Genomic DNA, 12,929 nt, shown 5'->3' with positions numbered 1-12,929 from the left:
GGATGGACATGTGCCAGGGCGGCAGGCTGGGGAAGCGGGGTGATCAGCAAGAGCGGGAGGGGAGCTTGAGGGGAGCCTTGGAGGATCGTTGGCATTGTGACGGGTGGACACAGAGCAGAAGGCACACTTGGTGGGGATAAGCCTGAGCGGAGCCGGGGAGGTGGTGCGTCGGTGGGCCAGCAAGCTGACTGGTCTGGTTTGTTCCAAGACTGCGTGTTGGGGAGTCATGGAAAGGAAGCCAGGAAGGAAGGTTGGGTCATCTCAACAAAGCTCTTGAAGGCCTGGGTGAGAAGCTGAGAAGCAGTAGGGAGCTACGGGCAGTTTGCTGAAGAGGGAGGCTGGTCATGTGATTCCCCAACAAGAGTTGGACACCAGCTCCTGATCTCAAAGTGGTCCTGACCCAGTGGGGCACTGGGGTCCCCATGGCAGCGGGGGGTGGGGTGGTGTTGGAAGTAGCAACTCCATAGACAGGGGAGCAGGGTGGGGGAGTTAGGCCACTTGACCCCATGGTTCTCCTCGCCCCCAGGGACGCCCTGCTCACCAGCACCATCAACTGTGTCACCAGCTTCATCTCTGGGTTTGCCATCTTTTCCATCCTCGGTTACATGGCCCACGAACACAAGGTCAACATTGAGGACGTGGCCACTGAAGGTGGGTGCACAGACACGGGAGGCACTGAGAAAGCCAGCGCGCCCCTGGCCGGCGGCTTCCCTGTGGGTGGCTGTGGGAACGAGAGGGCCGGACCTGGAACCTTCCACACCGTCCGTATCACGGGCTTTCTCTGAGGCCATCGGTGGGCGTTCCCGGCCATCCTGGCTCCTGCCTGTGCAATGGAACCTTCCCGTGAGTCGGGCTAGGCGGGACCAGTTGTGGAGCCCTGGGCTGAGCACTTGACATACCCTCATTAGTTCTCACGGTGCTGTGAGGTGAGTGTGAATCGGCCCACTTTAAAGGTGAGAAAGTGGAGACTCAGGCCACGGGAGTGGTTCAAGGTCACCCAGCTCGTGAGCGACGGTACCAGCATTCAAGGCCTGAGCAGTCCGGCCTTGGACCCTGCCCTCCCCTACTGCTTCTCCTATTCTTATGGCCACAAAGAAGCTGGGGCCTGGCAGGGAACTCGAATGGGCTCGGAGGACCACAGACTTTGGAGAGTAAGAGGCTCCCTGAGGGTGTGCGGGGGTGGGATCTGCAGCCCGTGGCCTGCCGCTGTCCCCGCTCGGCTCTCTGGCCTGGCTGCTGGAGGTCCGCCTCCTTGGGGCATAAGGGACTGTGAGCTGCAGCTGGAGTCACCTGTCATCCGCAGACCCCGGGATCGCTCTACCCCAGGGGACTGGCCAAAAATCGCGGGGTTGGCTGGGCGGATGGGGCCTCGGCTACTCTTCCGCCGTCCGCATTTCAGACCAGCAGGCCCAGCCCTTGACGAGGTCCTCCCTGCTTCTTACAGGAGCCGGCCTGGTTTTCATCTTGTACCCAGAAGCCATTTCCACCCTGTCGGGATCCACGTTCTGGGCCATCGTGTTCTTCGTCATGCTCTTGGCTCTGGGAATTGACAGCTCAGTGAGTGACCCTGCTCGGGAGATCATGCCACACACACTGGGGGGTGGTGAGGGGTGGGGACACTGAGCCTGACCCACCCCACCCCCCAACGACTCAACCTGAAGTACCCACCTGATGGCTAGTCGTTTCCAAGAAGCCCTAATTAAAGGCAGACAAGGAAGTGAGTTCCTCTAGGCCCAGGCTAAGGACCAGTAGAAACCCCAATGGCATCACAGAAATCCATCCCAGAAGCTGCCATCAGATGAGCCGGCCCAGGCCCTCCTCTGGCACCTGGGGAAACGGAACTTAAGGAGCACATGGGTGGAACATTTCTTATCTCACCAGGCACTCTTCCCACTGGAGTTCATCACCAACAACCAACGAAAACACTCGCAGTCCCATTGGTTTCTTAGAACCTTTTGTTTTACCTGTAGGCAAGATTAGATTTACCGACCTCTTTAGGTCTGTGCCCACCTCTGGTACGTCACGCCTGGAAGTTTGCCAGAAGTCTCGGGCTAGGGCTGGCGAATGAGGGTCCTCTTGGTGCCTCTTCTTTTCAGTCGGTAGATCTGCCAGGAGCAATGTGTTGAGAAGGATTCTGAGGCTGCTTCCAGGCTCATAGGAAGGAATCTGGATCTGTGGTTAACACCGTCTGCGGGGGCGGCGGGGGGGTACAGGGGCAGGTATAGGGAGGGAGTGAGGGCATGCGTGCTTCTCGCCTGCCACCCCAGGCTTGGGGTGTCGCTTGAGTAAGCACATGATTCGTACTCACGGGAGACCCTTTCAGACTCTGAGAGGCTGGCGTGGGAGGTGACCACTTGCTTGACAGTTGGAAAGGCAACGAGAAATCCTTGTCAGAAACTGTTGCCTGAAGTTCCAACCGCTAGCAGCTTTCCTCTGGGAGTGGTTTCCAGAAACTTATATGCAAAGAGACGACATCCCTGAGCATTTGGCTTTACCCCTTGCACCCTCCTGGGCTCATGGGTCCCCACTCAGGGACAGTAGACTGGGACCTGTTGACCAGAGGGAGACAGAAGTTACCTCTTCAGCCTCTCCCACATAGTTCTGAGTGGGCCTGAGAGCAGGGCAGAGTGGGGTGAAGATGAGGAGGAAGGCGAGGCCGCCACACCAGGGTGCCCCAGCCCCCCCCCCCCGCCCCCAGGCTTCGGGAGGTCCGAGGGAGCCTGGGGCCTGAGACTCCGCTGCGGGCCGTCCCTCCTACCTGCTCCTCACTCTGCCTGGCCCCGTCCAGATGGGAGGCATGGAGGCCGTCATCACGGGCCTGGCGGACGACTTCCAGGTCCTGAAGAGACACCGGAAACTCTTCACATTCGGTGTCACCTTTGGAACCTTCCTCCTGGCCCTGTTTTGCATAACCAAGGTGAGGAGGGGCTGGGCTCTGGGTCACCTGGAGCTCATGGGGCTGTATTTCAATCCAATCCGGTCAGGAATTCCCAGCCTTGGAGCTGGGGTGGGGTGGGGTGGGGGTGGAGGGGCTAGGGTAAGCTCAGGGGGAACCACGGGGGGACCAGCATCCTCAGCCCTGTGGCCTGATTCCCCCACCAGGGCGACCCCCCAGTGTCCCCAGTCTCTTCCACCTCTGAGCCTGAGGAATTCCAGGCGACTCTTTGAAACGGCTGATTTGTTTGAGGGGCAGCCGAAGTCCCTTTGAAAGCCAGCTCACTTGTTCCCAGCTGAGAGACCCACCCTCAGCCTTCGGGAGAATGCAGATACGTGACATCAGACAATAGCACCAGGACCCCGACACCCACCTTATCAGGCAGGGTTCTGAGCCAGGGACACGGGACAGGGGCGTCGGGATGGATGTGACAGTCAGTGGCCATTTCTGGGCAGGATGGCCTCAGGCTTTCTCTCTCCACGCCCAGGGTGGGATGTACGTGCTGACCCTGCTGGACACCTTCGCGGCGGGGACTTCCATTCTGTTTGCTGTGCTCATGGAAGCCATCGGCGTCTCCTGGTTCTACGGTACGTGGGGGGCCCCGAGCACGTGGAAGAGCCTCGGTCACCGCCTGGACATGCAAAGGCTCTCCATTTGCAGGACAGCCACTGCTGACCCCAGGGCGGAGCAGGTGGCTTCTTGGGCACAGCTCCCCCCACCCACCAGCTCATCTTTGCCTTTGAACAGAAAGCTGCAAAGACCCCCCAGGGCCGCCCAGGGCCAGCTTTTAGAGAGGAACGCAGAGGAAGCTGCGGATCCCCCAAGCCATAAAATTCCTTCTAGAATAGGGTGGCCACGGGTAGCAAATAGAATCCAAGACACCCAGTTACACTTGAACTTCAGATAAACGATGAGTACTTGTTTTAGTACAAGTATGTCCCAAATACGGGATGCAGTTTTAGTTCAACTAAAACTGTCTCCATTGTCTCTCCGAAACTCTGTCTGAAACTCAGATGGAACCAGTAGCTCACGTTCTCTCTGGCAGCCTTATTCTGGAGCTGGACGGGGAGAAGGTGCCACAGGTTGTCACCTGTGTTCCGACTGTTCCTTTCTTTCCCCACGAGTCACATCAAAGAGTCGACCAGTGTGAGGCTGGACGATCCTGCACAGTGACGTCACCTGGGGCAGGTCCCCTCCACTCCCGGAGCACTGTTTTCCCTCTGCAAAAACAAAGCGGAGTGGCACGTAAAAGGCGGTACTATATATTTTTTTAAAATTTTCATTGAAGCGTAGCCAACATGCGGTGTTGTATTAGCTTCAGGTGTACAGCATAGCGATCGGACACTCTGTACCTTCCTCGGGGCTCGCCACCATGGTGTTGTCACCACCGGTCACTGAACAGTGTCCCTATATATTGTCCCTTATCCTCCCCGTGCTCCATGACTTATCTACTTAAGAGCTAGAAGTGTGTACCCCTTACTCTCTTTGCTCGGTCTCTCGCATCCCCCTGCCCGGCTCCCCTCTGGCCACCGCCCTTATGTTCTGTGTATTGAAGAATCTGGTTTTTCCTTTCTCTCTTTTTTGCTTTGTTCCTTTGGTTTGTTTTTTGAGATCCGGCAGGTGAGAGGAGTGGTATTTGTCTCCCTGAGACTGCCTGACTTCACTTAGCACGGTGCCCTCTAGGTCCATCCATGTGTCACACACGGCACCTGCTGGGGGTGACTTCCGCACCAGCCAAGCGCCCGCGCCCGGGTGTCCCAAGTGCCATGGTGCCCACGGCTAGCCTCACTGCACCGCCCTCCCCCCGTCCCGGGGCCTGACCCTCAGGGGAGGGCCACAGCGGGGAGGCCGGGGGCTCTTCGGGGGCCATGTGACCGGCCTGCCCTGTGTGTGCCCAGGTGTGGACAGGTTCAGCAACGACATCCAACAGATGATGGGGTTCAAGCCGGGCCTCTACTGGCGACTGTGCTGGAAGTTTGTGAGCCCCGCCTTCCTCCTGGTGTGTACGGGCCCGGCCGGGGCTTCCTGGGGCGAGGGGGCTGGGTCCAGGCAGGGGGCCGGGGATTGAGGGGGGGGGCGGGCATGGGCTTGTGCAGACATGCAGATGGGGTGCGGGGATGCCCAGTGCTGTTCATAGCATGGGAGGCTTCCACCGTGGCGGGTCTCCAGCTGGGGCCGGGTCCCCTGAGCACTGTGTGTCACCTTCCCGTGCCTCGACTCTGTGTCTTGCTCCTTCTGTCTCCTTTTGGTCATCGTTGGCTCCTTGAATGCTTCTTCCTTCTGTCCCTCCTTTTTTTTCTCTCCTTCCTGCTTTCCTGCGTTCCCTGCGACCCCTCGCTTCCCGCGGGCCTGCCGCCGCCTCCCTCCCACCTGCTCCCCTCCCGCCCCTCCCTGTCTCTCTCTTCCTTCGGTCCCTTCCCCCCGCCCCCCCCCCCCCCCCCCCCCCCCCCCCCCCCTCTGGCTCTCCTCCTTCGCCCCCCCCCCCCCCCCCCCCCCCCCCCCCCCGGTGGTGTCCCCGCAGTTTGTGGTGGTGGTGAGTGTCGTCAACTTCAAGCCGCTCAACTATGACGACTACGTCTTCCCGCTCTGGGCCAACTGGGTCGGGTGGGGCATCGCGCTGTCCTCCATGGTGCTCGTGCCGGCCTACAGCATCTACAAGTTCTTCAGCATACGGGGCTCCCTCCGGGAGGTGAGCTCGGGGTGCGGGCCGGGTTTGGGGGGGAGGGCGGCATGGCGGGGCGTCTCCAGGCGTCCCTGATGAGCCCAGAGAGGGCAGACCCGAGGGCCGGACCCCAGAGCCACCAAGACGGACAAGTCGCCGCCACGCCCCAGCCCGCGTTTTCACATTTTTAACCCCATGGACCTCGGCAAGGTCAAGGGAGCGCTTAGCACGCGGCCTGGCACAAAGGAGGCGGTCAGCGCACGCCCCCTGCTGTCGGGTCCGCGTCGCACACGTCCGTCCCTGCTGTTACTGTGTAGGAGGGCACCCTCAGCCCTCGCGGCCACTTCTGAGGTCTGTCATGCCCCGGATGGCCCCATCTCCCAGTCGGCGCTCCCCGTGACCTGGCCACCTCAGCTCTTACCTGCCTCTTTCCCGAAACCCGACGACTACCAGCCTAAACCAGAGATTTCCAGAATTCATTCTCTTCTTTTACTCGTGCGCATTGTGTGTGCAGATACACGGAGAAGGGCTTAGGAAGCGGCGCGTTTCCTCTGAAATGATGTCTGTCCTGTTTGGTTACGCAAAGGCCCTTCCCTTTATAAATCATGGCGACAGTCTTTGCCTCGTGTCCTTACTTTGCAAGATGAAGCTTCCATTCCTCTACCCCGCCCCGTAGTGCCCTCACTCCCCAGCTGCTGGGCTGGGAGGGTGCCTGGCCCCTGGGCCCTAGACGGAACTCCCCAGGGCTCACATTGGAACCCGAGGGCAGACAGACAAGTGAGGACGGCGAGGAGTGAGCCATACAAGGACTTCGGGGAGAGGGTCCCAGGCAGGGTTGCGTCTGTGCGCTCCTCCTGGATCTGCTTGGAGCTTTTTACTTTTCACGCTTGGGGAGCAGGGAGGGCTCCCCGCTGCGTAGTGATCCCTCATTGGCCCCAGTGCATCCCCCGCCCTCCCCGAGTCCCCGGCCTGTGTCTGCAGCACGGCAGAGACGCCTGCCCTGACACCCCGCCGTGCCCTCCCTGTGCCCCGGGCTCGTCCCCTGTGGCACTCACTTAGCTGCGGTTTCACAATGACCCATGTGTGTATGTGTTCGGTGACACACTTGCAAGGTCCCCCAGAGCAGAGTCGGTGTGTGTCTCTGGGGCCCCGGGGCCTCCCCGGGTGTCGGGCCGCGGTAGTCGGCCCGGGACACAGCCACTGGCCAGATGACTCAAGGTGAACAGACCCGCTCCACAAGCAAGGACAGGGGGTGTATTGTATGGGCCTCACAAGCCGTTCATGCGGGACTTTAGGGCCAAATAGCAGGTGGCCTGTAGCTGGGGGTGGCTGCCGGCTGCTGGGATGGTATCCCCGGGCCCGGCTGAGGCCTCCTCCCCGTCTTCATCTTGTCACAGAGACTGGCCTACGGCATCACCCCGGAGAACGAGCATCACCTGGTGGCCCAGAGGGACGTCAGGCAGTTCCAAGTAGGTGCAGGCTGGAAAGTTCTGGGCGGGGGCCAGGCCCTAGCGGCTCCCCACTGCGTGCTGGCTACACGCCCACACGCCCCCAAACCCCAAGCAGCTGGGGGCTGTATAGTCCCACGGCTATGGCGTCAGGAAGGGAGGAGAGGGGCCTGTCCTCGGCGTCTACCAGCTTCTGCCTGACCCTCAGCTCCTCGGTCCTGGGAAGCCCAATGTCCGGTCTTTCCTAAAGCTTTATTCTCTCTCTCTCTGAGTGGTCGCCACGCTAGGCTGGGGATCTCTTATCTTGGAGGAAGAGCTGCAGGTGCATCAGTAACACGTTGACCTAAGTCCTTTTCCCTTAAAATCCTTGGGGTTGGGGTTTTGAGGAGGGTCCCGGTGAGCCCCTTGTTTTCAGACTTGCTGTGAGGCTTTGGGAGGCTTCTTGGCCTTTTCGGGGGCCTGAGTGACAAGCAGGTAATCAGCCTGCATGTTCTCCGGGGTCTTTGGAGTGAGGGCTTGTGTCCTCTGCCCGCCCAGTGCTTCTTGCTGCCCTTCTCAGCTGGGGTCCCCGCCTGTCCCCGGCCCCGGCATAGACACCTGTTCTCTTCCTCTGCAGCTACAGCACTGGCTGGCCATCTGACCCGGCCCCAGGGAGGAGCCCTGCCGCGCCCGTGTCCAGGTCCAAGGCTTCGCTACCACCCCGGGCACAGTCTTGAAAATCCTCTCCTGAAAGATGTGTCTTTCCATCCCTCTTCCTCTTTCCCCAGTTACAAATGGTTTAGTGACCTGGTTTTTATTCACCTTCTGTTCATCGGGCCCGGGGGCTTTGAGTTCAGATTTGGAAAGCCTCAAGGGAGAAGAGGAGGGGAGGGAAATGGAAGAATAACTTCTGTTGAACCTCTTTTGTGTGGAGAAGGTCTCACGCCGCTTTGGGATCTGGCCCAAGCTGAGCTCCATGGCTCGGGCGGAATTCCCCACCACGCGTGCTTGTACTTTGGGTCACGGAAGAAATCCTGTCGGCCAAATCAGAGAGGGGATGTTCCTCTTGGTGAGACATCATAAAGCCAAACACACACAAAAAGCCCCGCTGGGTCTGGGGCAGGGAATCCTTTCTCTTGCCACCTGGTCAGCGCTGTGGTGTCTGAACCTTGGTCAGGGAGCTGGGGTTGGTGTGTCTCTGTCTTGGGTCTATGGATAGATGCTTTGGGGGATTGTGAGCAGAAACCTTCACAGTCAGTTTTCACTCTGGCTCAGCTGAGTCTGATGTGTGTGTGTGTGTTCTGGAACATTCTTCCTGGGGAATCCCACCCAGCAAGGTCTCCCACCCAGTACGGTCCCCGGGCTTTTCAAGTGATAGGGGGTGGCCCCGAAAACTCCCTTTGTCTCTCTTCATGGTCTGGACTTAGCACCTGAGGGCAGGGTGGGACCAAGTACAGAGCAACCTGGTCACTCAAGTCGAGGGGAGAATATTCTGAGTTGATGGAGCGGGTTGGTGGTTTTAGAGAATTTCCAGCTTAACTTCTGTTACATGTTCACGCGTGGCGCCCTCTGGTGGTGGTGGTTAGTTTCAGCTCCTTCAGAGAACGGATTCGTAGTTTGGTTAAGGTGGTGGCATCTGTTTGGGGTTTCTGTTTATGGTTTGAGTCTCTTCTTATGTACCCGCTGGAAATCGAGTTCAGAGGTTCTTGTTGTGACTGTGGAAGCTCCTGTTGAAGAATCTTGGGCCATAAGTAAATAAATAAAGAGGCCACTTATACTGGGGGTGTAGGAAGACACACATCCGGAAGGTGCTTTGCATAAACCTGGGGTGTCCCTGAGCCTGACCAATGGATCATGCAGTTTGTGGAAGAGGGTTATAAGAGGGCCAGCTGGGGGCAGCGAGGTGGTTTCCTCTCTGACGGTCCTGAGATTTCCCTGCTAAGTCAGTGTCCGTGGGTCATTTTTTGGAGAAAAGAGGGAAAATCAGAAGACTTTTGGTCTTTTCGTGTAAAAAGGCCAGCTCTAAGTCTGCGACAGCCCAGGTGGCAGGTGTCTTAGACCACTGTGGAAGGCGGGTCCTGGGAGTGGAGCATCCAACAGAGTAGAACAGTAAGATGGGGGTCTGGGTGATGAGGGCAGGGTGACCCATCTCGGGTGGGATCTGGCCCCGTGAAGGGTAATTCTTCCCTCGGTGTTACGCTTGTTTTCCACAAAGCACTTTCATCCCTGTCACCTCCCGTCTTCCCAGCAAGGGCTGCAGGGCCGGTCTCTGTCCCCATTTCCGAGATGGGAACACCAAGGCCCAGCATTTCGGGCACTCTGGTTCAAGCGCTGTCAGCTCCTAAGGGATCCAGTCAGACCCTCAGCTCAGATCCCTGGACTGTCAGCCCAGAGCACTCTGAAATCCCCTGCACACTAGGGTTTCCCCCCACCCAGGCTGTCATTAAAAATAAACAAAACCCAGTCGAACAGCCAGATGGGGTCTCTTAGCCAAAGAACAATGTGTTGGAAGAAGGAGAGAGGGGAGAGGATGTCGTTTGGTCCCATCTAGCTAGTTGCCAGAGGAGATCGTTGAACCGCTCCCTTTCGGATGAACACAGCTGCTCCGGGGAACAGCGGGGTGTGACCGCGGAGGCTGGCTGGCTGAAATGAGGGTGAACAGAAAAGCCTGTGTGTATCAGAACAGGGACACCCTCCAGAGAGAAACTGCCATCCGCATGTGGCCTTTCTGCCTCTAGATATTTGTCCCAAGGGTGAATCGGAGATGTGGTGCTAGCTGATCCAACACCAAACCAACGCAATGGTGCTGCTTTTGGTGGGGGGAGTGGGCTCCTGAGCCTGGGGCGAGGGGCGAGGGCGGGTGTGGCCCCCCTCCCCTGGGGGTGGCAGGGGGACCCAGGAAGCCCTTGGAAGCCTTGGAGGTGCCGGCAGACACTCTGGGCTCACCTTCCACCCACACTTAGTGGAGGGGGAGTACGTCCTTGATCCTGAGTCACGCTTGACTTCTTTTTTGTGGCCTTTTTTTGATAGCAGAGGTTACCCGACATGAGGGTACTCCCGTGTACTGTATATGACACTTTTGCATTTTACCAGATTTTTAAAGGATTATTATTTTCCATGAAATGTAAAATATCGGTTTAAGACCACCGCGTTAACATCTGCTCAGTGTCCAGTGATTCCGTGTCCACCTGTGAGCGGGTCTTCATTCTAGATGCAGAGGACACAAAGGAGAAAGGGGAGCTGCCAACTCTTGCCAAACGTCCTGCTGAATACAAGTCTCCGAAGCTGCCTTAATTCTCGGACGGCAGCCCCGCCCGGGGTGGGAGGGGGTGTTGGCTGTCTCTGGGTGTAGGACCCGTTTTGCAGCCCTGGTGATGTGAGCCCGAAGCATTCTTACCAAAGAAGTCATTTCTTAGTAGAGAAGCCCGCTGAGCTCATTTCATTTGTTTATTTCCTTTGGAAGCCAGGGGAGGGAGAAGGGAGAAAAGCATGCACAGCTCAGCATTCCGAGCCACAGGGACCTGGGTCTGCAGCCTCGCTGGGCTCCTGGGGAGGGGGGAGCTTTATCTCTCGGGGCTTCGGGGTTCTCTGCACAAGCAAAGCTTGGATCCCATAATTGAAGGTCCCATCCAGTTAAAAAAATGCTCCTGTCTCCATGACAATGTTCTTGTGCTAGATGTACAGTGAGGGAAGTACATCGTTTACCGCAGGACCTTCCAGAATGATCTGGTGACCCGTAACCTGTGAAGTAGAGCAATGTCCGATTTCTGGCCTCCAGAATGTGGATTTTTCTGGACATTCAGTAGTTCCTCCTTCTCTGGTATGTCCTCAATGGATGCCAGAAACACTGGGTATTTAAAAAATAAAATCCAACCCTTTTGTTTTGAGGATGTTGAGGGTGACGCGTGTCATGCCCATGTGAGCCCCAGGATCCGCAGCTAGGCGGGCGTCCGCATCGTTACTGCCGCCAAAGACACTGGTAAATGTGAAGTTGCTTTTGGGGTACCCGCCCTCGTCCCTCTGCTTCTCCACTTCTGTGTAAATAAGGATTGTTCCAGTGGTGCCCTCTCTGTGTCATGGACTGTACCAATGTCATGCAGGTTTCTCTGTCTGGTGTGGATTTATTTTAAAAGCTGTTCTCTTCATGGAAAAATAAGTCTACAGAGTAATAAAGGATATTTCCTGTGCCACATATCTGGTAGTTGGGTTCTTTCTGCCAAGAAGGTAAAATGCTATGAATTGCGTAAGGCAGCGGGTGTGTCTGCGATCAGCCTCCCGCTGGTAAAGAAGAGCCTCTGGTCATAGAGGTCCACTTCTCACCCAGATAACTCTTTGTATAACCCTTGGAACAGGAGACTAGAAGTGGTGAAATCTGTAATCCCAGCTCTGAGAATGACACATATTTTTTAAAATTTTTTATTTATTTTTTAAAATTCAAAGTACTTACTAAAATAGATACATTTGTTTTATTTAAGACATATTTTTATTTAAATAAGAAATGGATACCAAGTAACACCAAGTTAGGTATCTAGCTTTGCTTTTTCATTTCTGGGGCTGAATTTCAAGGGGATCAGAACCTTCAGTTGGATTACATTCGGTGCACAATCCATTATTGCATGTGTGCATTTTTTTGCGGAGAGAAGGTATATTAACACGTAGGTCCTTGTTGCTATGTACTATTATTATTATTTTAAATAACTATTGTTACTATTTTTGTTATTATTTTTAATTTTTAATTATTATTTTTAAAGTGACATCGATATAAACGAGGTATTGACAAAGAGCAATCCAGTGTATGTCTCCAAATATGTAAAGGCTATCAGGGAGTGGGTGGTGAACCCAAGGGCTGAACTGAAAGCAGCAATAGGAAGTCCAAGAAGAGAGCTTGCAAGATTAGACCAGAACAGAAAATAGGCTGGAAGTGGTGAGCTTCCCATCACTAGAGATTTGTAAGCAGCTAGCAGACAATGTCTCTCGGGTAGGTTATAGAGGGGACTCGGTGTCCTGCAGGGGTTGGGGAGAGAGGTTGCACAACCTCTAAAGGCCTTTCCAGGGAGCTTCTTTGTGGAGAGTCATGAGCCCAACCTCGTGCGGCAGCGTTGACACAAGCAATACCCTCGTGCCAAGGATCTTGGGGTGGGGAGTGATTTGGCCTGTCAAGTTGCCATTGGGCAGACATCCCAGAGAGGGTATTAGAATTCTGATTGTTCTGTTTGAACTCTAAAATCGGACTTAGGGTTTTTTATAATGAATCAAACGAAAGGCAGCCCCGTTTCCAGCCTTCCCTTTGTGCGTGCTGACATTTAATGAGTAAGCCGCCCTGCGGGTGTAGAGGAGGGAGGCTGGGCCAGAAGCAGAAAGGGCAGCTCTTCTGGGGACCACGGGGCGCCTGGCAACCCTGACTGCCGCCCTGTGCCCTCGGCTGACAGATGTGGCCGGAGAAGCCCGCACAGGTGAGCCTCGCTTGAGGCAACCAGCAGGCTTTTCCACGTCCCCCCATTGAATCGCACCCCTGACCTGCTTGGGGAGAGCTATAGCTTCATTTCTGTCTCCTTCTGAAGGCACTGATAGGTGTGAGGCACTCTCTTTGGGCCTCAATTTGTTCATCTGTGTAATGGGTCAGGGGTTATGAAAACTGTTTATGGATGGACTTCCAGACTTTTGGAAATTTTTGAATTTTGTCTTTGATGAGTTTGTGTCTACTTCTGGGGGAGAGAGAATGCATACGTGCATCAGACTCTCAGATGTTTGAGACTCATGGGTATATATATAACCTTTGGGGGCCTCTCTCTTCTGGTGATATGTGGTGTTGGTCTCTCTTCTCCAACCCCAACCAAACAAGGATGACAACAGAGCTTATTTCTAAATGTCTGTCACCCTATTCTTGTTGGGTTTTCACTGAACC

At 56.0% G+C, this 12,929-nt stretch overlaps 1 protein-coding gene across 1 annotated transcript in view; it reads left to right on the top strand.

Moving 5' to 3' along the window:
- SLC6A2 (solute carrier family 6 member 2) overlaps positions 1–11,202 on the top strand; it is a 46,730-nt gene extending 35,528 nt beyond the window's left edge. Inside the window, exons 7-14 of the mRNA XM_025852421.2 lie at positions 527–651; positions 1,445–1,557; positions 2,789–2,917; positions 3,423–3,522; positions 4,834–4,934; positions 5,457–5,624; positions 6,995–7,066; positions 7,662–11,202. Of these exons, the coding sequence (XP_025708206.1) occupies positions 527–651; positions 1,445–1,557; positions 2,789–2,917; positions 3,423–3,522; positions 4,834–4,934; positions 5,457–5,624; positions 6,995–7,066; positions 7,662–7,685 (832 nt within the window). The 3' untranslated portion in view covers positions 7,686–11,202. The remainder of the gene's footprint in view (positions 1–526; positions 652–1,444; positions 1,558–2,788; positions 2,918–3,422; positions 3,523–4,833; positions 4,935–5,456; positions 5,625–6,994; positions 7,067–7,661) is intronic.
- Positions 11,203–12,929: the final 1,727 nt, after the last annotated feature.

The sequence above is a fragment of the Callorhinus ursinus genome, unplaced genomic scaffold (genome assembly GCF_003265705.2).
Source record: "Callorhinus ursinus isolate GAN/ISIS: 27379988/994484 unplaced genomic scaffold, GSC_fseal_2.0 scaffold56, whole genome shotgun sequence".
Classification (NCBI taxonomy): Eukaryota; Metazoa; Chordata; class Mammalia; order Carnivora; family Otariidae; genus Callorhinus; species Callorhinus ursinus.
Note: the sequence above shows the minus strand (reverse complement) of the source record. Positions and strands in the feature narration are given on the sequence as shown.